The sequence below is a fragment of the Buteo buteo genome, chromosome Z (assembly GCF_964188355.1).
Source record: "Buteo buteo chromosome Z, bButBut1.hap1.1, whole genome shotgun sequence".
NCBI lineage: Eukaryota > Metazoa > Chordata > Aves > Accipitriformes > Accipitridae > Buteo > Buteo buteo.
In genome coordinates, this window is record NC_134204.1 from 13,758,939 (window position 1) to 13,786,833 (window position 27,895).

Consider the following 27,895-nt stretch of genomic DNA (forward strand, 5'->3'; position numbering starts at 1 on the left):
CTCAGGGGACTAATGGCTCCAAAATGAAGTTAGGTAAGACTGTGGCCATGTAATTCAGCAGGTTATGCCAGTAGATGCAGCAGTTAACTGTTGTGATCCATAATGCATAAGCACAAGAATGCGGAGAACTGCAGTGATGATAATATCCCAGCACACAAGGATTTGTGAGACTCTTATGAGAGTATTGTGTCTGGTTCTGAGCACTTCAGGAAAAAGCTGAAGGAAAATTTGGTGTCAGGAAGACCTGTCTTACTGAGTGAGAATTTTAAAGCCCTAGATTTAGTTTACTTGTTCAAAAACATGATAAAATGGTAATCTCATGGTTGACTACAGTTATCTACATGGGAAAGGATTTCTGATAATTTGTTTTTGTAAACAAAAGCAGACAACTCACTGGAATTTCAATTTAGACAAATTTATATGTACAACTTGAGTGATACAGACAGCTGTTTCAGGGGTGCAGTATTTCCTCCTCTGCCTCAAGTCTTGAGAAGTGTAAATGTAATAACTCAGGCATCACAAATGAAACTGATGAAGAGATGAGAGAGTGATATTCTTTGGACAGTGTTGTGCGGCAGGGCGCACCACATCATGATGACAGCCCGGTCTGCTTTATAAAACCACGGGTTACATGCACAGTGCAGCATGGGATAGAGATGCCTCATCTGGATCTAGGAGTGAACTGCAGTGGTGATGTGGTTGTGCTGACACTGGGTCCATCTAAGCTCACCTCCCATTACAGTAAATTAGATGAATCAGAACTGTACGCTAATAATGCTATATAATATCCAGCTTTCATAACTACAGCTTTATACCATATGAGCTGGTGCCTGTACCTCTAATCTTCATTGGACTGTGAACTGAGAAAATTGCTGGGCCAGAGGATTCAGTTTCCATATTACATTGAAAGCTCAGCATATTTGGAAACAATTTTTTTGGCTGTTCCCTTCACCCAGTTCTCTACTTCAGCTAGGATGAAATTCTCACTGAATCAGATCATCTTCTTTCTTACATTTTCTACATCTTGCTATGATGAAATTCCCTTTATTTCTTTGGTCTTTTTCGTGATATGCCTCAGTGTAAAGCAAAGGAGAGCTGGAAAGGTTTGTTAGTCCCATACTGCTACACATTAGACGCTACACTGACACAGCAATCCCTCAAAAAGAATTACCACATAGAAAATAGTAATAATAATATGTCAGTCTTCTGCTGTGCCCTGTAGACCTGCTGGACCCCACACCTGAAGCTTTCCATTGAGCAGACACTGTGCTCTAGATTTCAGTCCTATGTCACCATTCTTTTTTTCACTTTATTGACACAGACCAATTTAATCCTCTAGAGAAAGAAAGGCCAACCATAATCACTTTGGGGTTTTACTCTGCTTTGATCAGCATGGATAAGGAGCCATCTAAAAATGAAACAAAAATTATGAAGCAGATAAGAACCTTTCCCTTGGGATGAAGGAGACGGCCAGCAGGTCTGTGTTATCTCGGCAGATCATCTCTTTTATTTTGGTGGCTGAAGAGCTTTCTTTGTGCTCTGCCCTGGCAGAAGCAGGGCAAAGCATCACCTATTTGCCTCGCAGTGGCGGCTGTGGCACTCTGCTTTGGAGGAACCAGCAGGGAAGAGCAGCTCTGGCCCTGAGCAGCTACCCATGGATGAAGGGAAACACGGAGCATGAGGAGAAGGGAGGGATGGCCGGAATGGGAGCGAGCCCGCGAATGGGGACCTTGCAGCAGGAATGCAGACAGTGAAAGCAGACAGCAGCAGGCCTTAGCAGAGATTAAAAGAAAGAGACTTTCTGAAGGACACACGGGGAAGAGTGGAGCCTGTTGCTGGTAGCTGGGCTGAGGCCAAGCGTGGAGAATGGGTCCTGTGTCACACTGGACAATATTTGAAATCTGATGGAGTTTTTCCTTTTCCAGATGTGAAAAATGTGAAACCATCTCTGGGTGGTTTTTAAATGCTCACTGTAACGACAAGATGACAAATCCGCATGCCAGCTCTGCCAGCTGGGGTCCCATCACAGCTCACATATGTCCCTCCGCAATTAGTGCCTTATCTGCATATTTCTTTTTCTCCTGGCTAATCAGGCATAATGAATGGGCAGAAAACATGTAATTATTTTTCCCTGTTATAGAGATTTTCTCACCTCTACACTCATATCTAAAATGGAGGATAATCTTTCAGGTTGATCACATATATTTTCTTGTGGTTTTCTGGCACAAACTCTCTCAGTTTAATGATATCTCAAACATTACTCCTATTTAATTGATATGACATAGATGAAATTCATTTTGAACAGGTAAACATCTCAGTGCACAGAATTTGTGCCAAACCAAGTCACATGAATTATGTATTTTTTTGTTACCTTTGATAATGTCTGTTTACAATATGTTTTTTTCAGTTGCAATTTCATTTTCTTGTATGTTTTTTCTCAGTTCCTCTACTTCTAGGTAGGTTTCATACCAGGAAGGAGAGTTTAAAATATATTTAAATGTAAACACATTTAAATTATTACTCTTTTTTGTGACCTTTTGTTATCTAACATTTATCTAGTCCTCATTCGCTTAAGCATTCTAAATGTTTTTTAAATAATCAGTCTTGAAAAAGATTTTAATGAGTTTAGCCTTACTGATGAAGCTACATTCAACCATGCTAATTTTAACCAATAGATTCTGTTACTGCTACGGCTAACATAGCAGTATGGCTAAGTTGGTATGGCTGTATCTGGCTTTTCAATGCTGCTTGTTAAGCCACTGGAAGATCGATACGTACTGAGATGTGCAAGGAGAAGCAAAAGGAACCTATGGTGATATTCAAGGTTGCCTTCAGCAGCCTGATCCACCCAAGCTGCCACCCAAGTCCACTTCACATCCATCTAAACAGCACAAACCTTGGTTTAGAGACCCACCATCCCCCTAAAAGCCCATCTCTGGAGGACTGGCCTCTCCCCAGGTGGAGGGCTGAGGACCCAGGCACTGTGGGGTCAGCGTTCAAGGGCTGCGGCACAAAACCCACGGAAATGGAGTGAGGGGACAAACATTGGCAGGGTCAGCCCCACGGCACGACACTCAGCACAGCAGCCATGGTCATTCCCATCCCACCTTACCGCAGCTCCCCTGGGGCCACGGGCACCCCGGCTTTGCCACACCACCTGCACTTGACACCAGCTTTTTTCCCTGAAGTTTCAGCTTCCACTTTTGTAACTCCGGCAGCTATAACCAAAAGTCCTGGCAGTACTTGCATACCGTACCGTGCTCAGGCAGACGTGGATCCTGTGCCTGCCTGGGTGGAAGGGAAGGGTAGAGGTAAGGGGGTGCTGCAACCCTCAAGCCAGCACTGCCTGCTGGGTGCACGCCATCCCGCCCTCCCTCCCGCTTACCTGGCAGTGGCGAAGCCCCACATCCAGAGCACACTAAACATAAATACTACAAACGTTATTTCAGGTTCCTCACGCTCTTCTGCACGTGCCACCAGCTTCAACTCCCTCAAGGTGGTTTCTGTCCATCTGTTCCATTTTACGGGGGCATGTCATCACGTTGCCTCTGTTCGCTCCTTCCCTTTGTCCTGTTTGCTGAGGTCTATGCTCACTTTTCATCTGGGGCTTACAAAAGAGTCCAAGTCTGTGTCATGGACTAGTCATACATTGGAATAGAGCCTCCTACGTCCCCTGGCTTTTATTTCTGGAATGGGGTCTGCATGCAGGAACACTATGGCTAAATATTAAATATCCAAAAGCAGCCACAGCTGTTGTGGACTGATTCTTAAAGAATATGTTCAGCTGAAACCAAATCAGGTGTTAGTAATTCAAGTTTTTAAACTAAAGGAAATTCTAAAACCAAATTCACTAAAAAGAAATAAATTTCAAACAAATTTAAATTAAAAGTTGCAGGAGTCAGGTTGGAGTATTTTGCACAATGAAAATACATTCACAAAATGCTTCATGGTCATCAAAATGGCAGGTGTTTGGCCCAACATTGTGTTTGAAAAAAGTCATTGAGCAAGTACAGTGGTCTTATGGCAGGTGCTCTCCTGCTAGATCTCAATAAGTGAGTAATATGTCTTGCAGTAGTTCATATGTTTCTTTGAGAGCTAAAAAGAATAATGTGAAGACAATCTAAGCTTTCATTTCTTTAACCATGCTTTAACTCAGGTTGTTGTACGGAAGAGCTGAAAATATTATCCTGAGCGCCCTAAAGACTTAGAAACTAGCAAGCAAATAAAAGAAGCCCAGAAGTGTTAATATGACTGTTCTTGTTCCTGCTGTTGCTGTCTTTGTTACTGGGGCGGGGGGAGGGGTGTGTGGAAGGGGGGAGGTCACCTTTTTCTGTCTGTCCTGTAGTTTTGGAGTCTGATCTCATAACATTTGAATGCCTGACCAAGGTGCACACCAGTCCCTCCTGCTTTACCCTTCACCCAGCAGTGTTTTTCTAACTTTTTTATATTCTTCCCTCAGTATAACAGGTCTCCTTGCTAATATGGTGCCAATTTATGAGTCCTGGGGGAGGAAGTTCAAAGCAGTATTTTAAAGTGTCAAAACCTCAAAGGCAAAGTCAGTTCAAAGAAACAGTCAAAAATTTCTGCTCTCCTTTACCTATGACTCCTTTCTTCAGGACAATGTGGTGACGAACTATGTACCTTCCACCCTGTATCGCTCTCGTACTCTGCAGACCAATGTAATTTGGTGATGAGGGAAGCACAATATCTTCCAGAGTAACTCCATTTAATCTCAGGCTTTCATTCTCTCCAACGCTCTTACCAGAGCTGGTTTCTTAGCTAAGTAACAGCAGTGTCTACTCTGATGCTCGCTCTCTCTGTCCCCACCCAAGGCTTCAAGTTATGTTTTCCATGGCAATGTTGCCTTAAGCAATACTGACTTGCACATGTTCCTGCTCTTGGGCCAGCAAAACACTTCTTAGAGCAGCCTGAGGCTAACATGAAGTCCTTCAGCTGAGGGACTGTCAAGAGATGTCTCCACCGGGGAGAAGATACATGGAACTATGTTTTCAAAGCACGTCAGCAAGAAACGTCAGTAAGCAACAAAAAAGAAGATTCTGAATCCTTTTTTTTATGTAGAAGTCCTTCTCCTCACAGCTGAAGCTGGCTCATAGATTTCTGCTTCCCAGCATGTCTAGTTAAAAAAATAAAAATCTAAGTTGACAGTATGAAGTCTGTTTGAGTGTATATGTAATGCATGTTCTAATGAGATTCTGGTTTATTACTTGCCTTACCTTATTTTACCAAACTCTTTGTTATCAACAACAATGAATTGTAATAATAACAACCATGCTAATAACCACATTTTTTAGTCTTAGGCACCAATCTGTAATTTACAAATATGGGTATTAACATCTCAATTTTAAGTGTTTATTGAATTTCATACATTCTGTTTCAGAGCTGCATGAATCCCCCCGTTTGTCTTTCTGGCAATAATCTAACAAAACATCCTATGGCAGATTATTTTAATAGGTGTTTAGAGTATTTTTTTCTTGAAGCTTTAATTTAATGAGATTCAGAAGCATGTTAAAGTTAACAAATTAAATACTGTATTGAAGGAGGATAGACCTAAATAGGTATTAAAAAGCCATCTTGAATCAGCACCCATGGTTCACAGAAGGGAAGGGAAATTGTGCCATCCCCTCCTCCAGCTCCCCACATCTTTGAGGAGTAGTGCAGAGCAGGTCAGGTCAGGTCAGGCAGAGGGAGCATCACACTCGTTCTGTGATATAACGACATAATTTATTAATAGCCTAAGGAATAGAGGACCCCCCATGAGACAGACAGGGCCAAGCCCAACAGCTCCTGCCAAATCTGATCAATCTGCCAATCAGTCCCAAGCTGGGCCATGGGTTTACCCTGGTTATCTGATCAGTACATACCAACTGAGCTCCTCAAACCCAAGGATGCCGGTATCCTCCAACCATCAGTGTCTACATGACCTGTCTCCAGTGTTGCACAGTGGGATGTGTCTGGAGGACCCACTTCATTTGGCTCCCACAGATGCTCTGGAGTCTCCCTGAACTGGAATGTTTGAAGTGTAGTTGGTAGAAGGATGGGATCTACTAACTTCATCTTTCTAAGCACATACTGATAGAAGTGCAGAAGCCTTTTGCAATTTTTTTGAGCCAAAACAGAATCAAAACAGACTTTTGTGCACTCAAGACAATAAAAAAAAGTGAACAAACAGTATAAGAAGCAAACAGAAATGCTAACTTGCAGATGACTTGCTTGGTTAGTCATTTTCAGTAGCTGCAACACAAGTGATAATCCAAGAAGGCACTAGATCATGTGGAGCGATCAGCGGGAAGTGCCGAGGACACTGAAAAAAATTGCTTTCCCCAGTCATAAGGGTTGTAACCTGGACTTTGTTGATGGCCAAAGATGTAAGAGGGTCTAGGGTGATTCAGAAGCTCCAAAGCAGAGTGTTATGACCCAAAGAGGGCTGGCAGAACAACGAAGCGCAGGTACATTTTTGCTGGACCATCAAAACTCTTACCTGTTTAAACTGCTTTTTCTTTTTTTCTTTTTTTTTGTGTGTGGAACCCTGAATTAGGAGACAGAAGCAGTGCAAATTTATTGCAAATGAAAAGCAATTCACTCTTCTTTCAGCCTCTCCTGGGTATTAACACTTCAGCCACCCTAAGATTCAGACTCTCACAAATTTGATTTCCTATCTTCAGGGCATTAGAGGAAGGCAACAAGGTGAGACTGATGGACTCAAATATGTCAGAAATCAAACAATTTTTGAAGCAGAGACCCAGAAGTAAAACAAAACATACTTTTGGTTCAGGGTTTTTCTCTATACTATTTTTTTTTTCTTTTCATTGTGGTCCCTCATTTCCCCACCCAGACAAGATGCAGCTATGGCAACATGGAAATCCCCTAAGCAGCACAGCTCTGATAATAAGATTGTTCAGGTTCAACCAAAATATTATGTCTGAAAAGTCGTCTTCTTTTAGTTTGCTCCAGCTGAAACAGGAAAAAAGAAAAAAAAAAGATCAAAGTGATAGCCCACTCAATTATAAACAAGACAAATTTAAAGTGAGAAGGTGTCATTTCCGGATAGCGATCACTTTGCACAGGAGAGCCCTCCTTTATTGATATTTTGGGCTGAAAATCAGGTAGAAATTAGCCTGAGTATTTCTAGAATAATGTGATATTGAATATTTTTAAGCCAGGTGCTGAAATCCTTAAATAAACTTTTCTAAAGCAAGTCAGGGGTGGGCCTTAGGGATGTGAAGTCACTGGGGCCCAATCTCATTGATGCAAGCTTGGCTTCAATGAAATTGGGTTCTAGCATAGGAAACTCGAGAGGGAGGGATGAGGACTAACTACTCCCGAAGTCCCACCAGCTGACTTAGACCTCTGAAAGAGGGTATTTTTTGAAGGGATATAATGTGAATGGGGCAGTGACCCAAATAATTCTGTAAGTGAAGTCAAGCTTCTGAGCGCGGGTCAGTCAGACCACGGCGCTGCCATCTTCAATGGCTTCATGGCCTCGGTGCCATGTCCAGCTCTGGCTCTGCTTTGTATGTATCGATGGTCACTGTGGCCTGGCAGGTCCCTCTCCTGTTTCTGGGTGGGAGGTATCGTAGAAGTCTGCCAAGTAGACATCTACCCCCACCTCATCTTGGGCTCTTTTTGAATTCAGTGGAGAGAAATAAATGTATTTAGTTCAGATTTCATCATCTTTTGAATGTCTATGTTAGGAAGAGATGAATCATGCTCTCCGCTGGCTGGACGGGATTGAAGCATGAAGGGCTCTGACATAGGAGTATACATTGTAAATATCTACATATTGACCAATGAACCCAAAACCATTTTGCTGCACCTACCGAGGTTTAGTGCACCTTCAGAGAACACTTTGGTGGGGAGCCTCAGGGTCCTACCACAAGGAGGGTCTTGACACAAGTATGGGAGATGTCCACCTTATGGGCAGCCTCGCTGCGCTCTCATGGAAAGAGGACCATTTCTTCCCATTAAAACAGAACAGGGAGCCCAGAAATACCCCCTTGGCTACTCACTGCCCCCTGCTCAGGGCAGCAAGTGATACTGGAGGACAGTCCCTGATGTCCTGGCAAGAAGAACACTTTTCCAGACACAAGGGCTGAGCTTTCACCATTTTGGTGAGTGGTTTAAGTTATTTCCTTGCAAATGGAAAAGCTGCTGTGGCTTCCATATTGAGTCTGCTTATTATAGTGTCATCATTTTTCTGTTTGCTTGGGCATTGTTACCAACTTTCCCCTCGGTTTCCTTTACGCCTCCGACATAAAGCTTTTTTGGTGCAGCCAGGGCTGTGCCAGAGCTTGCTCTTCTCTTTCAGGTCTTCAGCTCACTTGTAGTTAGCCACATCAGTCAGCCGTGTACATGGCCCTGCATTACGCTCTAGTGTGCGTTGGTGTATACAGCCACAGAAAGTGTGCGAAGGAAATATTTAACACCTCTTTATCTTCCGCTTTCTGCCTCTGCTTTGTCCAAAGCCTGAAAAATTATGAGATGTACCACTTTGTTCTTGGGAACTAGGTTTTGTAAGATTAGTCTTTTAAATCACAGATTTTCTAGGTCAGCATTGCCTTATGTGGGACTTCATAGAATCACAGAATGGTTTGGTTTGGAAGGGACCTTTGAAGATCATCTAGTCCAACCCCCCTGCCGTGGGCAGGGACACCTTCCACTAGACCAGGTTGCTCAAAGCCCATCCAGCCTGGCCTTGAACACTTCCAGGGATGGGGCATTCGCAATCTCTCCGGGCAACCTGTTCCAGTGCTTCACTATCCTCATCATAAAAAATTTCTTCCCTATGTCCAATCTAAATCTACCCTCTTTCAATTTAAAACTTTCCCCTTGTCCTGTTACTACAGGCCCTGGTAAAATGCCTCTCTCTGTCTGTCTTATAAGTGCCCTTTATATATTGAAAGGCCACAATAAGGTCTCCCTGGAGCCTTCTCTTCTCTGGGCTGAACGACTCCAAATCTCCCAGCCTTTCCTGATAGGAGAGGTGTTCCATCCCTCTGATCGTTTTTGTGGCCCTCCTCTGGACCCGCTCCAACAGGTCCATGTCTTTCCTGTGCTGAGGACTCCAGAGCTGGATGCAGTACTGCAGGTGGGGTCTCACCAGAGCAGAGCAGAGGGGCAGAATCACCTCCCTTGACCTGCTGGTCACGTTTCTTTTGATATTAACACTTGAAGAATAAACAACAGCAATCACACTTAGTGTTTCATAGCTGGAAGTTTTTTCTCCTTTGGACCTATGTCCTGCCATTGAGAGGAAAATGGATGAGAGGACTAAACCATGCTTTCAGGGAAATCAGCAGCAAAAATCCCGCTAGCCAAGCCAGGACCACCATCCATGAAACATGCTCCCGACCCACAGGACTTGACCAGATTTGGCCCAAGAAGTCTGATCCAGAAGGTCCTTAGTTTTGAAGTGGGAAGCATGTTTCAAAGTAAAAGTTCTGCAAATATCTTCATGCTGGCTTCCTGCTCTCTGTCACTAGTCATCCTTGTCGGCATGTTTACATTTCCCCTTGCCTGCGGTCTCTTTATCATGCAATGGGTTTGTTCTGCGTCTAGTATAAAGTAAGTGAGCGCAGGTTTCACACACACACGTACTGCACATATGCAGCCTGCTCAGGATGACACAGACGAGTACAGTATTGAGCATTTTCGTCTTGTTTCTTCACACCACTTTTGGGGAAAGTGGTTGCACCTCAGCGGATGGTGATGGTGAGTCATTTCATCTTCATCTTTCCACTCATGTATGATCTTGAAAAACCTGAGTTAAGAACTCCAAAATGCAACTGCTGTGTTAAATGTGTTAGTGTTTTAGCCTCCAGTATCTTTCTTTTAGTGCCAGTACCTGAGGCAGATGTGGAGCTGGACGATACCTATTTAATTCAATTCCCAAGTCTGCTGTCCTTGTAACATCCAAATTTGTATGAAATGACGGAAACCATAGCTGTATGTAGAGGCCATGCAAGATCAGACCTGTTTAATCCTTTCTTGCTGTGTCTAGTGTTCATGTGAGGAATTATGCCTGGGCACGGGGAACCGCTTCACTCTTCTGCAGCCCATGGTCACTCTGAGCTGCCATCAGAGAGGGATGAGGTTCTGGCTTCTCTTGTTCTTGGCAGTTTCCTCCAAAGAAAATGTTTCAATGTACCTCAAACTTGTCCCAAACTGTTCCACTTCAAAAGCCAAACATTTTCCCTTTTTCTTCAAGCAATTGCATCAGATATATCTGGGAGATAGTCCCAGGCTCCCTCGGAGTAGGGCTGAAGCAGCAACTAAACCGGAGGTTCTCACAGCCTGTCACTAAGAGCATTCCTCCCTCACCCAGCAAATAATTATAAATTAATTAAACAGTTTAAGTTTAGGCTTATTGCAGATTTCATTTTCTCATTCAGAGAAGTGGAAATTATTTAGCAGCATCAAAATAAAAAATCAAAACATAAGGAGCAGCGATAAAACCACTGTTTCAGTCCACTGCCCCTTTTCTCAAAAGGAAGCCGAAAAATTGGATTTACAGATTCAGTCCCAGATCTGTTAAACTCTTACTTGTCTAATACTAAACAAACAGCAGTGACAGAGCTGGTTGCACTCTGCCTGAAGGACACAGGCAGTTGCTCAGTTACTGATAGTTTTTGGGCTCCATTGTTTGGGAGCAAGAGAGTTTTTTCAGTTTTAGGAAGGTAATGGCTGTGTTCCTATGCTATCTTACAGGTAGGGAATCTCATTTTCCCATGTGTCATGTATTATAACATGCATATATGCACACATATGTACACAGATACATATATACATAGATAGGATATGCATGATAAGTTTTTCAGTCAGAAGAAAAGAGGGAGCGGCTCAGAACTGCATCTAACAACCTTGTCTTTTCTATTTGCCTTTTTATTTATACAACCTGCAGCTCTTTAGAGCCAACTTTGGCAAGCAGCTACGGTGGTGAATGGTCAATGCTAGTGATTTATCTCTGATGCCACTGAAACTTTCAGGGCTTCTCAGAAGCAGATATGACCAGACATTTCCTTGTTTTGTCACAAACTTCCAGTAAACCATAATTTGTTTAGACTTAAAGACAAACAGATTCAGAAAATCCCCACTGAGCAATTAGCAGCTTTTATGACTTCTTTATGAGTCTCATGGATTTGGCCAACAAATTAAACAACCCAGGGTAAAATCACCCGACACGGATGTTTGGCTTTCACTCTTCACCTTTCCGACTCGCCCTGCCTCCCGGCAAAGTGCTGCCAGCCAACGCATGGGCTCACCCCTTCTTATGCGCAGAGGAGGGAAAAGCTCACTGCAGCACTTGTCTTCATCGCCTCCTCTTTTCTGAGTGGCAGACTGCCTCCCAAGCGCTGTCCCCCAGCCTGGCAGAGGTGGTGGAGATCCCCAAAAGCCCCAAGAGAGCCACAAGCAGAGCTAAGAAGGGGCAGCCACGGAGGCTCAGGAGGGTGCGGGCAGGGGGAGAGGGCGGCAGCAGGCTGCGGGGTCTCACGGGCAGGGCGGCTGGTTTCAGTGGTCCTCCTACCCAGACTTGTATGGGTTGTTGTCGTGGTTTAACCCCAGCCAGCAACTAAGCACCACGCAGCCGCTCACTCACTCCCCCCCCATCCAGTGGGATGGGGGAGAAAATCAGGAAAAGAAGTAAAACTCCTGGGTTGAGATAAGAACGGTTTAATAGAACAGAAAAGAAGAAACTAATAATGATAATGATAACACTAATAAAATGACAACAGTAAGTAATAAAAGGATTGAAATGTACAAATGATGCACAGGGCAATTGCTCACCACCCGCCGACCGACACCCAGCCAGTCCCCGAGCGGCCAAAATCACTGCCCCCCCCGCCCTTTCCAGTTCCTAAACTAGATGGGACATCACATGGTATGGAATACACCGTTGGCCAGTTTGGGTCAGGTGCCCTGGCTGGGCATGAGAAGCTGAAAAATCCCCTACCATAGTCTAAACACTACTGAGCAACAACTGAAAACATCAGTGTTATCAACATTCTTCACATACTGAACTCAAAACATAGCACTGTACCAGCTACTAGGAAGACAGTTAACTCCATCCCGGCTGAAACCAGGACAGTTGTCCAACCCACATCAAAACTGCTGTCATTAAAACGAGTTCTGCCTGAATCAGATGGGCACTAGAGATTTCGCTTTACTCTGTCCGTGGAAACAGTCACTTCATTGGCTTTGGAAATTCCCCCAAACTCAAGAGGCAACCGTTTCTGTGAAGGACCTGCCATGGCTGTAGCTATGAGCACAGTCTTTCTCCCACTAGAATCTCCCCATCTCAAGCCCCTCCTTGATTTCAGCAGACCCGGGCTCAGGGCTCTGCCTGGTCTGGGCTGCTCAAAGAAATAAAATACAGTCTTGTAAACTTTTAATTGTGTAAAGAGTCTTCAGCAGTGTGAGTCATGCTGGAGTCATCAAAAACATTTACACAGCAAACACATTCATGTGCGGTGGTTCTGAAGTTTAGGGAAGAAGCATAACTGAGGCTACATGCATATTTATGTCAGACAAAAAAATGACTGTCAGCCCATGGAGGAACCATGCCAGAAAATTAACTTCAAACCGCTTACTTAACACCATTCATGAGGTTTAATTATCATATATTCTATGGTTAGGATATTATTTCCATGAATAAGGAACCATGTAATCACAATGTGAAAGGTCAGCATCAAAGAGGTAAAGTCAACTTTCCTTCCAGTGCGGCAGCAAAGGTACACCACGCTGATTAAACATTAAATGGCTGTTTGAACTGCAAGACTAAACTTTTTTTCTTTCCTTTCATTTTGCTGTCAGCCTGATAGAGAATGAATTAAAATTTCTGTCACTTTTTGGCAAAGCAGTAGCAGACATCTGAAAGATTTTTTCTGATATGCCATTTATTAATATGATGATTATCAGGTTTGTGTGTTTATGCAAAATCTGGTATATGTAACTGCATACACAGAGAGCACCAAGGAGCGTCTCTCTCATATAAAGGAACATCAGTCATGCTAATTCTTAAGTTTTAATGTAAAATTACCTCAGTTTTGAGGTAACTGAGTATAAATAAGCCAGTCTCCTGGTAGTTGCAAGTAAAGTCTTAGAGAGGCATAAAATGTGAGATATTTGTGCATGTGAGCTTTAGGTACATCTATCTATATAAATGATATATATATCATATATAAAATATGGGGGGATCCACTTTATGCAGATTCATTTCAGCTTACTTGTTATTCCCTGAATTTTGAATATATGTATATCTATGTGCACACACTTTTACCCACAAATATGTAACTCTACGTAATATACATTTCTGTACATATATGTCTGCCCTGATGGCTCAGGGCTGTGTTGATCAAGACTCTCACCTGTGTGAAACGGCTGCAGGGCTTGTTCTACGGTTGCGCTGACCTCTGTCTCTCCCTTGAATGTGATGGTCAAATAGAGTGAACTTGTACAGCACCTGCTTTGTCCGTGTTGGGCACTGCCGCCAAAGCAGCAGCGCTGGTGGAAGACACCGCATTTTGTTGTCCTTCAGGGAGAGCTCGGTCCCCTGTGGGACAGATCCCACCAAAGCTGCGGTGAGAAGGGAAAACCAGAAACTGCTTCTTAGCACTGATTGATTGCTCGCGGTGGCAAATGGCCACTAAATCTTAGCTCGGGGGATAGATCTGCCTCTGGGTTCTGGATTACTGCAGCATCGGATGCTCCCATCCCTCCTGCTGCCCGCCACGGGTGCTGGTGGGAGCAGGTCCCTTCCTAGCCCCTGCCCGCACTGCTTTTGTGTTTTTCTCTGCATTCCTGACTAACTTCTGAATTTCTTCTTTTACTCAAAACCTGACTCCAGATACACCTCAGCTCCGAGGTCAGGAGGAAGCACTGCTAATAGTGACCCTGTGGGGTGATACTCTTTGCTTACATTTTAAAACAGTGAAACAAGTCTCCCCTGCTTTCTCTCTGCTGTCAAACTATGACCATTTTGGATCTTCAGATGTGCTCCCACACTGGACAAGGTCTGGGTCTCCCTGTACACTGGCAGGATTGGCCAGGGATCAGAGGACATCACCAGCAGGACTATGAATCACAGTATCCAAGTAGCTGGTGACCTCTCAGTGATCCAATTCACCTGGGTGACAGCAGAGATGACCATCATTTTCTTTGGGAGGGATTTTCCATTGGAAGTGTTTCCATGGGCATTTCCCCACACTGTTTGTGAGTATGAGTCACTGATATCGCCGGAGCAGCCAAGGTCTTGTTCTCTCTGTGGCAGGTGCCCCACATGGCAAGGACACATCTGAGGAGTGGGTAGGAGAAGATCCACGCAGGGGATTGGGAATAGTCCCTGGACACAGGGAAGAGGGTTATGTGTCATCACAGCTACCCTTTACCACCGGTAAAAGGAGACAGAGGCATTCCTGTCCCAAGCATCTGCTCAAGGGATCATGGCAATAACCCTTTCCCTCTCCGCTCGGCTACAGTGGGTGAGATTTCGTGAAATGAGGCTGAACTGGTAGTTTCCACCAGAGAGGACTCCTCTCAGAAGCATCAGTTTTTGCTTCACTGACTTCATACCTGCCAAGTGTAGGACTTGAGACATATGCTCTTACTCAAATCGTGATTGTTTTATTAGTCATCAAAGCTAATTTGCAGGAAGCCACGTGTTCTGGCAGAAAGTCTGAGCATTCCCTCCTGAGCCCAAATTTGTGACATTTCAGAAGACTTTGCAGTACAATCAAAATGAGGCTTAATTGCCTCATGACACCAAAATACTCTTACTTTCCTAAAACGACCCATATCAATTTTCCAGTCTTCTCAGAAACCTGGTAACAGGCCAGACCGTCACAGCATGGGTAGACACAGAGTTTCTGATCTGTTTGTTTTTAAGAGTGTTTTCATCCTTGACTTGAATATTCTGCTTTTTAACAGGCATCCTGAATACATCTTGCTCCCTTTGGCATGCCCAAGGATAGCAGCAGTTTGTGGTTCCTAATAGGAAAATCTGTTTGAGAAAGTTTCGAGATGATTTTCAGATGGAGTAGGTCCTGCTTTTATATGGGTATAAAGTTTACCTATAACTTTTAAAATGACAATTCCCCTGTCCCTGGCTCAAACTTAGGAGGAATTAAACTGCAGAGTGGACAATATATTTTCTCTGTTTTGCACTTAACCCTGGGGCTTTTTCACAGAGGTTTCCGCAGGTTTGACATCAGCACCCATCTTCGCCCATGATTAATAGAAAAGAACAGACACAGAGTGTCTCATCTGACCAAACCATCTGTGATGCTATGTCTTTTTATAGTTCACAGCCAGATGATGCAGAATGTACCTTCGTGCGTCGTTAGTGGGTGGGCTTCGCTGGCATGCAGGGAGAGCAAGCTTGAAAGGTGCGAGTGGTTTTATTTTCATTTTGAACAAGCTTTCTTTGCTTCTAACAAAACAGGTTGGTTGATCCTCTTCCTTTCAGGCAATTACATAAAGAAAAAGCCTCCTATACAAGGGAGCTGCAAATTGAATACTTTCACAGGTTTGCTTCAGTAACATCCTGTGAATGTCTCCTCAGGGACTTTTGGAGATGACGAACCAGACAATTTTGAATTTGACTGCTTCAGCCAGCTAGAATTTAAGGACTCCTATAGCAGCCTAACCTGCAATTTTACCGAGTTGCCTCCTCACCACACTAACTACAGCCTGGCCCTGTGGTAAGTGCTGTCAGTCCATCTTCACGTAAACTTCTGGGAAGCAAATTGTTGAGCACCAGTAAGTCATGTTGCCATATGCTGGGAAACAGGAGCAGCAAAGTTAGACAAAATTCTGTTTCAGAGTGTTTTATCAAGTTTGAATACTATATTCAGCAAAGAAGAAGAGTTTACTGAAAGAGAACATAACTCCCTAATAAGAAAAAAAAAATCAGCTGGAAGAGTCTGTAAAGGACATTATAATGCCTCCAACAGTCCTGATCTTGCCTCTGTTGCTCTGGAGCACCTGTAATATGGATGTAGCCCAGCATGAACTGAGATAATTTTTCCTTTATATTAAATGATACTTAAAAAATCCCCAAAGTAGCTCTTATCACATGAAAAGTAAAAGTTTTTGAAGAGGCAGATCCTTTCCACAGAAAATTATTTGGCAAGAAGGCTGATATCCCACCACAGGTAAAATGCCTTTATTTAAGTCAATATAAAAATAAAGCAATTGTCTTCACACACACAGACACACAAAAACACACTAGAATGAGTATGCAAAACCCCAACAGTTACCAAACACATCAGTCATCACCACTTCTCTTCAAGGCCTTGAAACTCTTTTCCACCTTTATTTAAACTGATGCACCTAGCCAAAGAAGATCAGATTTTGTCTCTTTAGCATACTTCTGCTTCTCCCTTTGCCTGTTTTTCCTGAAACTGAAAGTTCTCCAGCTTCCAGAAAAAGAAGTGGATTTTTTTTTACCTTGCTACTCTAATCAGTACTTAATCTTTTTTTCACCTAATTTATTAGAATTATTCTATTTGCATGGGATTTATTCTGGATTTTGACTCAAATTTTATGACAGTTCTCAAACACAGGAGTCACACAGGTGCAGGAACACAGAGATATATTTCTACCTCTGAATCTGTACTGTGTGACTCCTTCATGGGCTGGCTGACTGCTGACCCTGTATTTTCTACCACTTCAGTCAATAAGAAATTTCTCTTTATCTTCAGTGAGCATCTAAACCTATTGGTCTATATTTAAAAATGGCAGCAGTAAGATAATTTTTAAAGATACAAAGGTTTTGAACACATACATCTCCAATTTAATAATTGCATTTTTTTCTTGGAGAGCTCCAGGACTCTTACTGTGACTCAGGTCACTTGATTATTGTGCTCAAAGACCACGAGGAAAAACACTACCAATCTTTTAAACTCCTTATTTACATGGTGTTTATTCTTATTTCACATGGAGTCTCACTTCAGTTAATGTGAAATGAGCAACCAGGATTCGTCCCTTACTATGTTACAGTAAGACTGAGAAGAAATTAACATTGTCTCGCTTTGGCCAACAGTACCAAGGAAGACAGCAATTATGTGTGTTTCAATATGGAGAAACAGGAAGATGCGTATTTCTTACAGTTCACTGATATACTCTCAAATAAAGACATTTGCATGGTCTCTGAGATGAAGAGAAGGGTCTGCAGGAGTCTGGTTGTAACTGACATTGGTAAGACACTTAACATTTTGGACATTTTTAAGATAGAGGGGTTACTGGGGAAAAAAATAGCCCAGCGCAAAACCTAAGTGTGAATCTGTATGACATAGAGGCAGCACAAAATAGTGTCCTAGCAGGTCATGTAGCCTGGATTGGGGTGTTGGCAGAGTGTGGTGTTCCCCTTGCTTCAAAGTCAAACACAATTAACCTCCATTCAAAATGTGCAGCTGAATTCTGGCTTATTGTAACACTCTGCCCAGACTGAATCATGCACATGGGCAAAGCAGCTGTTCCTGAGCGTGGATGAACTGTCAAGTAAGGACATTTTGTTCATCTCTTACTAGGGATTGCACAGTTTCAGGACTGACCACCCCAAGTCTAGCATGAGGTCAGTAGCACAGGGACCGCAAGGTTGCAAGACTTCACTTTTTCACACCTTGCTTCTTGGCGGAGCCTGTTGTTTGAATGAGGTGCTCAGGCATCCTGCAGTGCAGAAGGGACGATGAGAGCACATGAATGGGCTTGTCAAAGCCATGTTGGGGGACCTGCCTGAGCCAAGAAAGAGGGGCTTCTTAAGACCTATCCCCCTTGGGAGCTGGTCTCATTTGAGGGTTGCAGAGAAGTCCGTGTAGGGCAGCTCTGTTCTGCTCTGGTGCCACATTGCTTTGCCTCCTTTTGGCAATAGGCATTGTGACATCAACCTCTTATGAAACATTTCTGCCCCGGTCCAATAATTTTGTGACAATCTTACATTACCTCTGTTTATGGGCCAGCCTGGACCATCTCTGGTGGTGTCTCCTCTAGAAACTGTGGGTTCTGCATGGAAGGATTAAGTATTTGGGGGTTGCAGGAGGAGTGGGCATAATTTCTGGCTATATGCATTTTCCTGAGAGGAGAGAGTTGTGGGGTCTCTGTTCCTGTGAGAGCTGATGGACTTTACATGGCGCACTTAGGAAGCCTCAGTGGCACAGACACCAGTCCCTGCAGACCTCAGTCACATCCAGCTCCGGCACAGCTTGGAAAGAGTCCTGAGGGCTGCATTTTGGACTTGATTGTACTTACACAGATGGTCATTTGACACAGTCTCCTGCAAACCTGGTCAAGTGTGGGTTCATAGCAAGGGCCTGGAGCCACAGTCCCCTCTGAGGGGGGGACGGACACTGTTAAACTTTGTCCCTTCCTCTGTCCTGGCAATTGTACCCGTACCCTCCGCAGTGCCTTCCTCCCAGAGCAGCAATGGGTTTTGCCATGGGATCTCTGTCTCAGAGCAGTGGTTAGAGGGACTGAATTTCACATCTTCAAGCAGTGCTATCGCAGGGGTGAGCAGGCTCAGGAATTGCTTTCCAAGACTAATGTCACATCCCTGGGAAGCACCATCCCTGCTGGTCACACTGCTGCTCCAGCAGCTCAAAACCGAGCCCCTCTCAGGACCAAGGTCTAAGTATGAGCTGGGGCTCAGCATGAGGCTCACCCAGCTCAGGCCAGCCCTCGGTCAAGATAGGTCACCCTGCAGGGGTTATAACTTGAAGTGGACTTTGTGGGCTTTTCAAAACCTGTTTATTTTGTCATAACATTGTTCTATTCCTGTTATATTCTGTTTTTTTTATCATTTGCAGTTAAGCCTGAAGTACCATTCAATATAAACGTCACATATCAAAAGGAGGCAAATGAATATCTTATTCATTATAGTACACCACACTCATGGAAGAAATACTTAAAGGACAAATTAATACACCAAATAGCCTATCGACAGGAAGAAGGTACTTGGAAGGTAAGCGATGATGTGTTGGTGAACTTACACTAATTTCTGAAATTAAACATTATCAGAAATACCAGTATCAGGTAAAACCCCTCAAATCTGCATTTCTACAGTTCTCCAGCTGAAAACTTGGAAAGGTGCAATATTTGGCGTTTGGAAATTTCATCACTTGAAACAGTTCCACACTGACAGCACCCACGTCTGTTAGACACTTCTCTGGGTTAACGAAGTTTCATTCATTTGGGCTTTGCAGTGGGAGGAGAAGGCATAATGTAACAAGCCATCCTAAGTGTTTGGATGGCTTGCTCTTTGCTGTGGTGGTTTTGCTCTTATCTTCTGTGCTCGTCAGTCAGTAAATCATATGACCCCTTCTCTTAACAACAGTTTCTTCGTGTTCCTCTTTCACTGAGCCTCTCCAGGCTTTAGGTGCAGCCCTGCAGCTCTTCCACCCTCAGACCACGTTTCAGGCTGCAGCTGCCTGTGAACTGGATCTGGTTTGGGCAGCCGTGCAGACTCCAGTCTAGATGGGGGCAGGAGGGTGTTTGAAAGCGTGGGCTACACCCGGTTTTTGCAGAGGGAACACAGGAGACCCATAACTAGAAAAAGAATGCAGGCAGCCAAATACACGGAAATGAAGAGCACCAGAGCTGCACTGTGGGATTCCAGCTTCTTTCCTGTAGCTGCTCTTCCAGAATTTGTCTTTTTATGCTGCACAAACATATTTTTCCCCCTTCTCTCTACTGAACTCTCCCAGGGAAGCATGTATTTCCCACTGCAGTGTTGGCAGTAGCAAAGCATGGTTAATACTTCCAGCTGTTTTCCAAAGAGATTTTATCCAGCATTCATCTCTCTTCTTGATACTGTTTGGACTACCTTGCTGTTAAACTAGACTGATGCCGTGATGACCACCTGTGTAATAACCAAAGACAGGGAGCAAACAGCACAGTACTGCAGGGATATACCTGATCTTGCACATTTTGCTGAAACTCAAAGATATTTCTCCTGTGTCTTCTAGAAGAATAATTGGAATTTTTTATGTGTTTAGACAATAGAGTCACCATACCTTCAGGTAAAGTTACTGGGGAAAAACCTCGAAAATGATGCATCGTATGAGGTGAAAGTACGTTCGCAGCCCAACGGAGATTATTTTAAGGGCATGTGGAGTGAATGGAGCGCTTCCAAGAGCTTCAGGACCACAAGGGAGCTGCACTCCACAGAGACCTGTAAGGGCAGAAATCTCTTTGGTCCACCTTGAAGAAAGCAGAGCTAAGGGTCCTCAGGTCCCTGGCCAGCCCTGGCAGCAGCACTGACGAGAGGATGGGGACGGAAGAGCTTGCCGTCACAGCAGGGTCAGGCCTTACAGGCACCAGACACCCCGGAGGAGATGACCCAGAAAGTGGCTGTGTCAGTCTGGTCTGGGGCTGACTCTCCACGTGAAGTTAAATCTCATTCAGGGTGATAAGATCAGATGAAGTGCTGCTGTAAGGGCATGAGGGAGGTGCAAAGGGAGGTGAAGGCTGACTTACTCCTGCTTGCTGCCTGTTGGCGTGCAGGGAGGAGGACCAGCTTGCACTGGGCATTTTAGGTAAGGCACAAAAAGCAGTGAAACATGACCCATTTCAGGGCCCTGGATTTGTGTGTAAACCTGGCATGTTAATCACAAGTATGATATGGGATAAAATCTCATCATTGCACTTGTAAACATGAATAATTCTTCTGGTCCTTGGGGTCCCTTCAGTCCCCAGGAGCACCTCAGCATCATGTGTGTGTGAATTCACTTCAGTGCTGCTGTAAGGGCTCCATGAGTGGTGGCTTCAATGCGCTGGAGGTGATAGCAGACTTCTAGCTGCTTTAATCCAACCTGGGACCCCAGCTTGGAGCTCAGCCAAGTGCTGGTGCTCTGGCAGTCCACCTCTTTCCTCCTTCAGGGAGGCAGGAAAAATGCACCACTGCACCAGTACAATGATAGGCAAGTTCAATGCTTGGCATTAATTCCTAATTTATTGCCTGAAGAGACATTACAGTTACGGTGGCTTAACAGTGAGACATTTACATGCATTGGCTGATGTTCTTTGTTTTTCTTTAGATAGCAGTGTGGTCGTGGTAATACTCTCCATCCTGGGATTCATGCTGTCCATTGTCATGATTGTCCTGATGGTAACTTTTTGGGAAAACAGGTAATCTAAGTCTCTTTGTATCAGAAAAAGTGTTGGAAGCCAGTCCTGTTCTGACAGTCTTATTGCTTTCCCTGTTATACTTGTGAACTATTCTCTTTCCATCTCTGGACCTCTATATCAAGCCAAAGGTAGGCAAAGAATAGAAGTGGGCAATACAAGAGAGGGTGTGGCAGGTAGAAGATGACCTGCCACTTTGAGCAGACTTCAGTCTTGGGCTCAGAACACTCAGACCTTTGGGGAGCTGAAGTCACCAGGAAACACTCACAGAGTCAGTGTCTCACTGGAGTCAAACCTGATGCAAGCTTCAAGCAAGATCCGGAAAAGAAAGCAGCCTGCGGGTTTTAGTAGAGTCCCAAGAGCTGTGGAGATGGTATACTGGGGAGATTGCCTCTTGCCCTTTCATAGGCTGAGTCAGCAGGGTGTTTGCTCTGCAGCATTTTTGGAAGCAGCAAGGCAGAGCTCTCAGCAGCAAGAGCTTGATGGCATCAGCCACTAGCCCAGGCAGGTTCACATCCAGCCAGCCATGTGGCAAAACCAGGCCCTTCATCCCCCAAGGAAGCAGTCATGGCAGAAGTGGGACTGGAGATATATTCATTACACAGGCAGTCCTTTGTCTATGCTGGGTTTTTTTCATATATTGGCTATACAGCAGTACATAGATAGCTGTAAATGTATTTTTCAATATGTGGCTATGTCTGTTTACATAGAATAGATAGTTCACAAATTTCAGAAAATTAACAGATATGTAGATAATCTAGTGAAACCAGAATCTGAAGCAAAAAAGTCCCAAATTTAACCATAGGAGATGAACCCCTCACTAGGCAGAAAGCACAGGGCTGTTGGGAAGCATTCAGAGCAGCCCATCCGTGGCATCCAGCTCCACTGACATCCAGGGAGATGGCTGCATGCAAGCTGCTTTTTGGGGACAACACTTGGGATGTGCTAATTCCTGAATTACACACGGGGATTGCCTTGGCCCCAGTCAAACCATGCCAAGAACAATTTTAATAATTAAACATTTTAGACACTGGAGTTATCTGCCAGGGAATGCTCCCTGGTGCTGTTTTATTTGCAAGTATAAATGTGGCTTGAGATTTCTAGCTCTTGCTTTTTACTGTTGCTGAGCACCTGCAGTTCTCTAACTTTCTAGAAGTTCTGCTTGTGTAAAACTGCTGAAAAAACAGGCTTTTAGCTGGTGAGAATTTTTGAATGCAGAGATTTCCCTTTTAAAAACAAGAGGGGTTTATATGTGTGTGTATATATACCCACATATACAGACACATATATAAAATGAAATACATATTCATATACATCTATAGCTGTATTTATATCACTGCAACATTGAATGTCAGTCAAGCAATATTCTCTAGATGCATCATAGCTGAGGGTTTGCAGTAGCACAACACAAGAACTTTCCTAAACAAAGCACTAAAAATTAGACCTGTGGGACAAGGCTACGATACAGGTAGCTGGCCAAGGAGTGGGACAGTATGCAGTTCTTTGACTTACGTAAACATGCAGAGGCAAATATCAGCAAATTTGTACTTTAACCGCAGCATCTTTTTTTACTTGCAGAAATTCTTTTCACCATGCAAACCTCTGTTAACACAGCTAGATGCAAATGAGTTCTTCACCAGCGTATTTTGCTGCTTTTCCAGTACTTGGTGAAGTGTCTTCTTTTAACTGTGACAATTTGTGCACTCAGATGAACAATGAGTATTCGGTGACCTTCATAACTCATCTTCCCCTGTCTTTGTTTTATTCTGAGACTTCTCTGTTGTTATTCTGAGTAATGTAAGCTAACCCTAAAGCTTTGTGAGAATTAGGACAAATGATGCAATAACTTCTGATATCTCAACATGTCCCTCTTTTGCTGCTGTTGAACTTCTTTTCGTCTACTGTTGCTGTTTCAGGATCAAGCCTGCTGTGTGGCCAAACCTTCCTGATCACAAAAAAACACTGGAGCAACTATGCAAGAAGCCAAAAAATGTATGTACCTCCACTGTTGTTTTCACCTGAGTATAGAACTTTGGGAACAAAACTAACACTCATGAGAGATAGTACATGCATTTGCTGCATGAACTGAGACATCTTTCAGAAATTACTTCTACATTTCACTCAAGAGAGTCCACATTTTCCCAGGCAGATTCTAGTTGAGGGTATGGAAATAACAGACAATTCAACTAGTGCCTGAGCTTTGACTTGTGCAAAGTAATTACAGAGGGCTGGAGAACTTGATATGTGAAGAAAGGTTGAAGGAATTGAGTTTGTTTATAGAAAGAGGAAGCTCAGGGTGGGGACTACTAATCACAACCTTCCAATACCTAAAGTGTAGTTAGATGGAGGTGCTCTTGCCACAAGACTGCATGGTGACAGGACCAGAGGCAACAGGCACGTGTTGCTTCAGGGCAAAATTCATCTGAATATAAGAGAAAAATCTTTCTCCATGAGAACAATTAAACATTGTGTAGGTTGTCCAGAGAAGTAGGTTCTCCTTTGCTGGAAGTGTTCAAGGCTTGGCTTGATGGGGCTCTGGATAACCCAATCCAGGTCCTGCTTCTGGCAGAAGGTTGCACCAGTTGGACTCCTGAGGTCCTTTCCAACTGAGATGCTTTAGTGATTCTACGGAAGTGTGATCATGGGGCTGGATGGGGCCCCTTTGCAAACATCCCTGGTGATGCCCATGTACCCTTACATGGCCAGCAGAATTGCTCATACACCATCCAGTACATTAACCGCTCTGCCAGATAAAAGCCAGATGGACAAATGTTATAAACTATAAGGTGTGGGATTAACCCATTGCCTTAAAACTATGTGGCTAGTGCATTTTTTCACTAAGAAACTACCCAGTGCAATTCTCTCCAGTTGGTACATTATTAGCATGTTCTTAATTTAATAAGAGGTCTAAGATGACTCTCCCACCCCCCATGCTCCTCAGTGCAGGGATTCTTAATGTATTTCAGGAAGTCGTGGCAAACTTTTACTTCCCTCACTGCTAAATTAAGAAGATAAAACTGAAGGGAACCACCTGGGTTGGCACACTCATTCCTGTGAAATGGCAGACATGCAATAGATACATGGCTCAGAAAAGTCTCTGAAACACCAGTTCCCACCACATTGTGTAGAGTGTAAAACGCACTCCAGTGATGCTGCCTTCAGGAGGCCCCTGGATAGATTCAGATTAATATGGAAAAGGATTTTAAGCCACATGATATTTTATTCTCTGCTAACCTATCATTCAGCCTGCTCACAGTTACTTTCAGAGTTAAAGAAATAATAAATACCATTCAAAAATCAAATGAATTATTAAAGTACCTTTTCTCTTAAGCTAATACCCACTGTTAACTGACCATGTTGTTCCCTTTGCCATGCAGAATTTTGATATAAGCTTTAACCCAGAGAGTTTTGGTTACGTTCATATCCATAAAGTGGATGGCATTCGAGCAAAAGCTGAACTGGAAAATTTTCTGCAGCCATCAACTGCTCCAGAGACAAACCTTCCAGAAAAATTTAGGAATGGATCAGACCTGAAGATGATCCCTGTGATGACAGACAAAAGCAACCTAAACCCTTCTGTGACTTATGGAGGAATCTGGCCAGCTGAAGCCCTGCACAGACTCCTGGGCACCAGCCAGTTTGCAGCCACCGAAGGCAACTGCAGCTCCAGCACATACGAAGTGTGCCACAGCAACGGGGTGCCCCTGTGCAAGGATGGTTTCAACCTTTCCTCCGCTCCTCCCCAGAATCCCTCTGGCCAGCCTGGACCAGAGCCCCTAAATGGTGACACCGCACCCCAGATGCTGCCCACCAGTGAAATGAGGTCACCAAACAATGAGGAAGCCTATGTCACAATGTCTAGCTTCTACAAAATTCAGTAAACCTTACAGGAATGAGAGCGTACCCTTTTTTTCTCTAACACAAGCAGGACACTGCAGCTTTCTGGTTTGTTTTCCTGCATCCTGTGAGTTCCAACCTCCGCAATGCACCCTGCTCGCAGTGCAATGTTATACCTGCAAGGAAGTGGGTTCTCCCGTGTTTCAGTGATAAGCGGCCTAACCTCAGCTCTCGGTATGCTGGTGGCAATCTCCACTGCAACAGAAGTTAAATTTAATTCAACCTGACTTTAATCTTCACATCTGATTAATCTGGAGCAATGACACTGCAGTCCTAGCTGAGGATCAGAACATGCCTTCTAAAAGTTAATCAACTCTTCTGTTAACTTCTTGGTTGCAGACTTAAGCTCTTATTAATGCCTAAGCAAGAAATATGGCAACAAATTCAAGTTAAATGAATCCAATCTCTTTGAAACAGTTGTAGGTCAAGAGTAACTCCTCTGCAGTCAGTGGAAGTCCACAAGTTTGCACAACACCAGTAAATGAGAGTTGCTATCAAGCATTAGTTGCCTGGGGATTCAAGAGCTTGGTCACTGCAAAAGGAATTTGCTGAGCCCCCAGGAAAAAGGGCACATGGACTCACATTAGGAAGATGTTTTCTCAGACCAATTTTTATTTTTTTTTTTTGAGAGAGACAGAGATTAAAACAAAGCAAAACCCCTACGTGCCACTACTTTTTGCTGCTAGTAAAGATCTGCCCCAGAGCCAATTTTAGGATCCACAGGTACTTCTGCTAGTGCTTTATATTAAAGATCTTCAGTTTTTCGTGTACTAGCAATGTTTAGCTAAGAAAACAAAACAAAATTAATGAAAAGCAAAGTCCCACCTCTTCCTATAAACTGAATTGGGTCTGTAAAATGCATGATGCTGTCTTTCTTTGCAGCTCTTGTGCAAGCAATAGTGCAGCATGTAAGTACTTTCCAGGGCTGAACGGATCGTGTTTGTTTACTAGCATTATTCCCAATTGCTGTGGCTGCAGGAGAATACTTTGAATTTGACCAGGCAATGTTCTCATGCAACATCTGACCTAGGAAGATGGAGGGAGTGTCATGGATCCTGCCAGTGATCAGAAGACCTACAATTTTTTAAAAAAACCCTGTAAATTGGCTGGCAATAGCACTTGGGGATTTTGGTTTGGTTGGGGTTTTTTTTGTTTTTTTTTTTTACATTATGACTAAGGAGGCATCCTGTCCCTTCCCATTCACCTTTCTCTGGACTCTGTGCCCAGCTCTAAGGGGTTCCCCACGTGCTGCCATGCAGAGATGGCTGAGCCACTTCACAGTCCCTCTGGGATGCTGCGCATTGTGGAGCACATGCTTGGAGATAAAGCTGCTACAGCCACATGGTTGCATGACAGCCAAGCAGTGTGGCCATGGGAAATCCAAGCAGCTTTGCTGCACTCGGGGATTGGGGTTCGCCTCACCGTGCAGTCTCTGTTCCTCTAGTTGCTTGAAATTCTCCTTTACTGAAATGTATTCACGATCCCAGTGCCTAAGGGTAAAAAGAGTCCTCTTTCATCCTCAGAGCTGCTCGAATTTGTTCTGACTGGTAATAATCACTGAGATGTCACTATATTTGAAGTAGCCTGCTGGAGAAAAACAGCACACCCAAGAGCATTCCACCTTCTCCACCTCCACCCAACACCAGGGAAACTTTCAAATGGGGATAAACTTATAGTACCTGCGTGCAAAGGGGCTGAGGATTTGGCTCAAGGCATTCCAGTGACATTTTACAGAATGGTTTTTATTGCTTTTTCTCGCCAAATGAAACATTGATTAATGCAGTGAAAAAAGATGAAAGCCCTGGACATTCATTTGCTTTGTAATGCTTGGTGTTTTTTTTTAAAAGAGCTGCTGGTAATGCTCATACTGTGCTGACGTGCACAGTGCGATTGTAGATGAAGACAGACAGTGCTGGAAAGATACCCTCTTCCAGTAACGCAGTGACAAACAAAAAGGTCCTAGAGGAAGAAGCAAAAGCGCATCAGAAAAATCTGTACAGTATGTGCTGTGCTTGTTTTGAACTCATAGACACATTTTTAAGCATTAAAAGGGACAACACAAATGCCTATTTGCACTATTTAAGCAGTAAGGTACCCATGTGTAATAGTCTGTTTGTCCAGAAACATATACTGCTCTTTAATACTGGAAAAGTAGTAGGAACCTGATGTTTGCTCTTTAATATGAGAAAAGTAGTAGAAACCTGATGTTTATTCACTCTAATCACTCTCAAATAGTTATATTTTTCCTATGTAGTACTCATATTTTTGCATAGCTGCTAATGTTTAAACATTCATTCTATTTTCTATGTCTTATTATCTTATTTAATTAGATAACTTGCAAACTTGTTTTTACAGTGTTTTTACTGTATTAAAAGGACATGGATACTTGCATGACCTATTTATTCTGCTCTAATTCAGTCTTCTAATACACATCTATCAGGATAGGACTTACTCTGTCCTCACTGAAAGTAGGATAACCCCATGGGCTCTACCTAGCTTCAGGCAGGATAATTCCCAAATAAATCCAGACAGCTCAGAGGCCTGAAAGCACTGTAGGATAACAGCAAGCATCAGCCACCCTTCATTGCCACCACCCTGCGAGCCAGGGAAGCCTCTCTGCAGCTCCACTCCCTATGTTTTGGACTGGGGATGCATTTGTTCATCCTGACTCCCACTGCCATCCAGTTCTTGTTACCCAGAAAATGGAGAGGTAACAGCTCTGGGAATCAGGTGAGTGAACTCCATCTCCTGCCAATGGCTCGTACTTGCTCAGGTGAGCCAGAAGCTTTGCCCAAGATCCCACGTGCAGCCGTGAGTCTGCACCACGAGCAGTACAGTAAAGTTTACAGCAAAGAAAAGTCCTGTA

The 27,895-nt window shown here is 43.7% G+C and overlaps 1 protein-coding gene across 1 annotated transcript; it reads left to right on the forward strand.

Annotated features, from left to right (window-relative positions):
* Positions 1-9,635: 9,635 nt before the first annotated feature.
* On the forward strand, positions 9,636-27,409 carry IL7R (interleukin 7 receptor). Its single transcript, XM_075019842.1, has 8 exons — positions 9,636-9,729; positions 15,575-15,713; positions 17,057-17,211; positions 18,816-18,970; positions 20,004-20,181; positions 21,045-21,135; positions 23,049-23,124; positions 24,510-27,409. The coding sequence occupies exons 1-8, from the start codon at positions 9,639-9,641 to the stop codon at positions 25,011-25,013; spliced, it is 1,389 nt and encodes a 462-aa protein (XP_074875943.1). The 5' UTR covers positions 9,636-9,638; the 3' UTR covers positions 25,014-27,409.
* Positions 27,410-27,895: the final 486 nt, after the last annotated feature.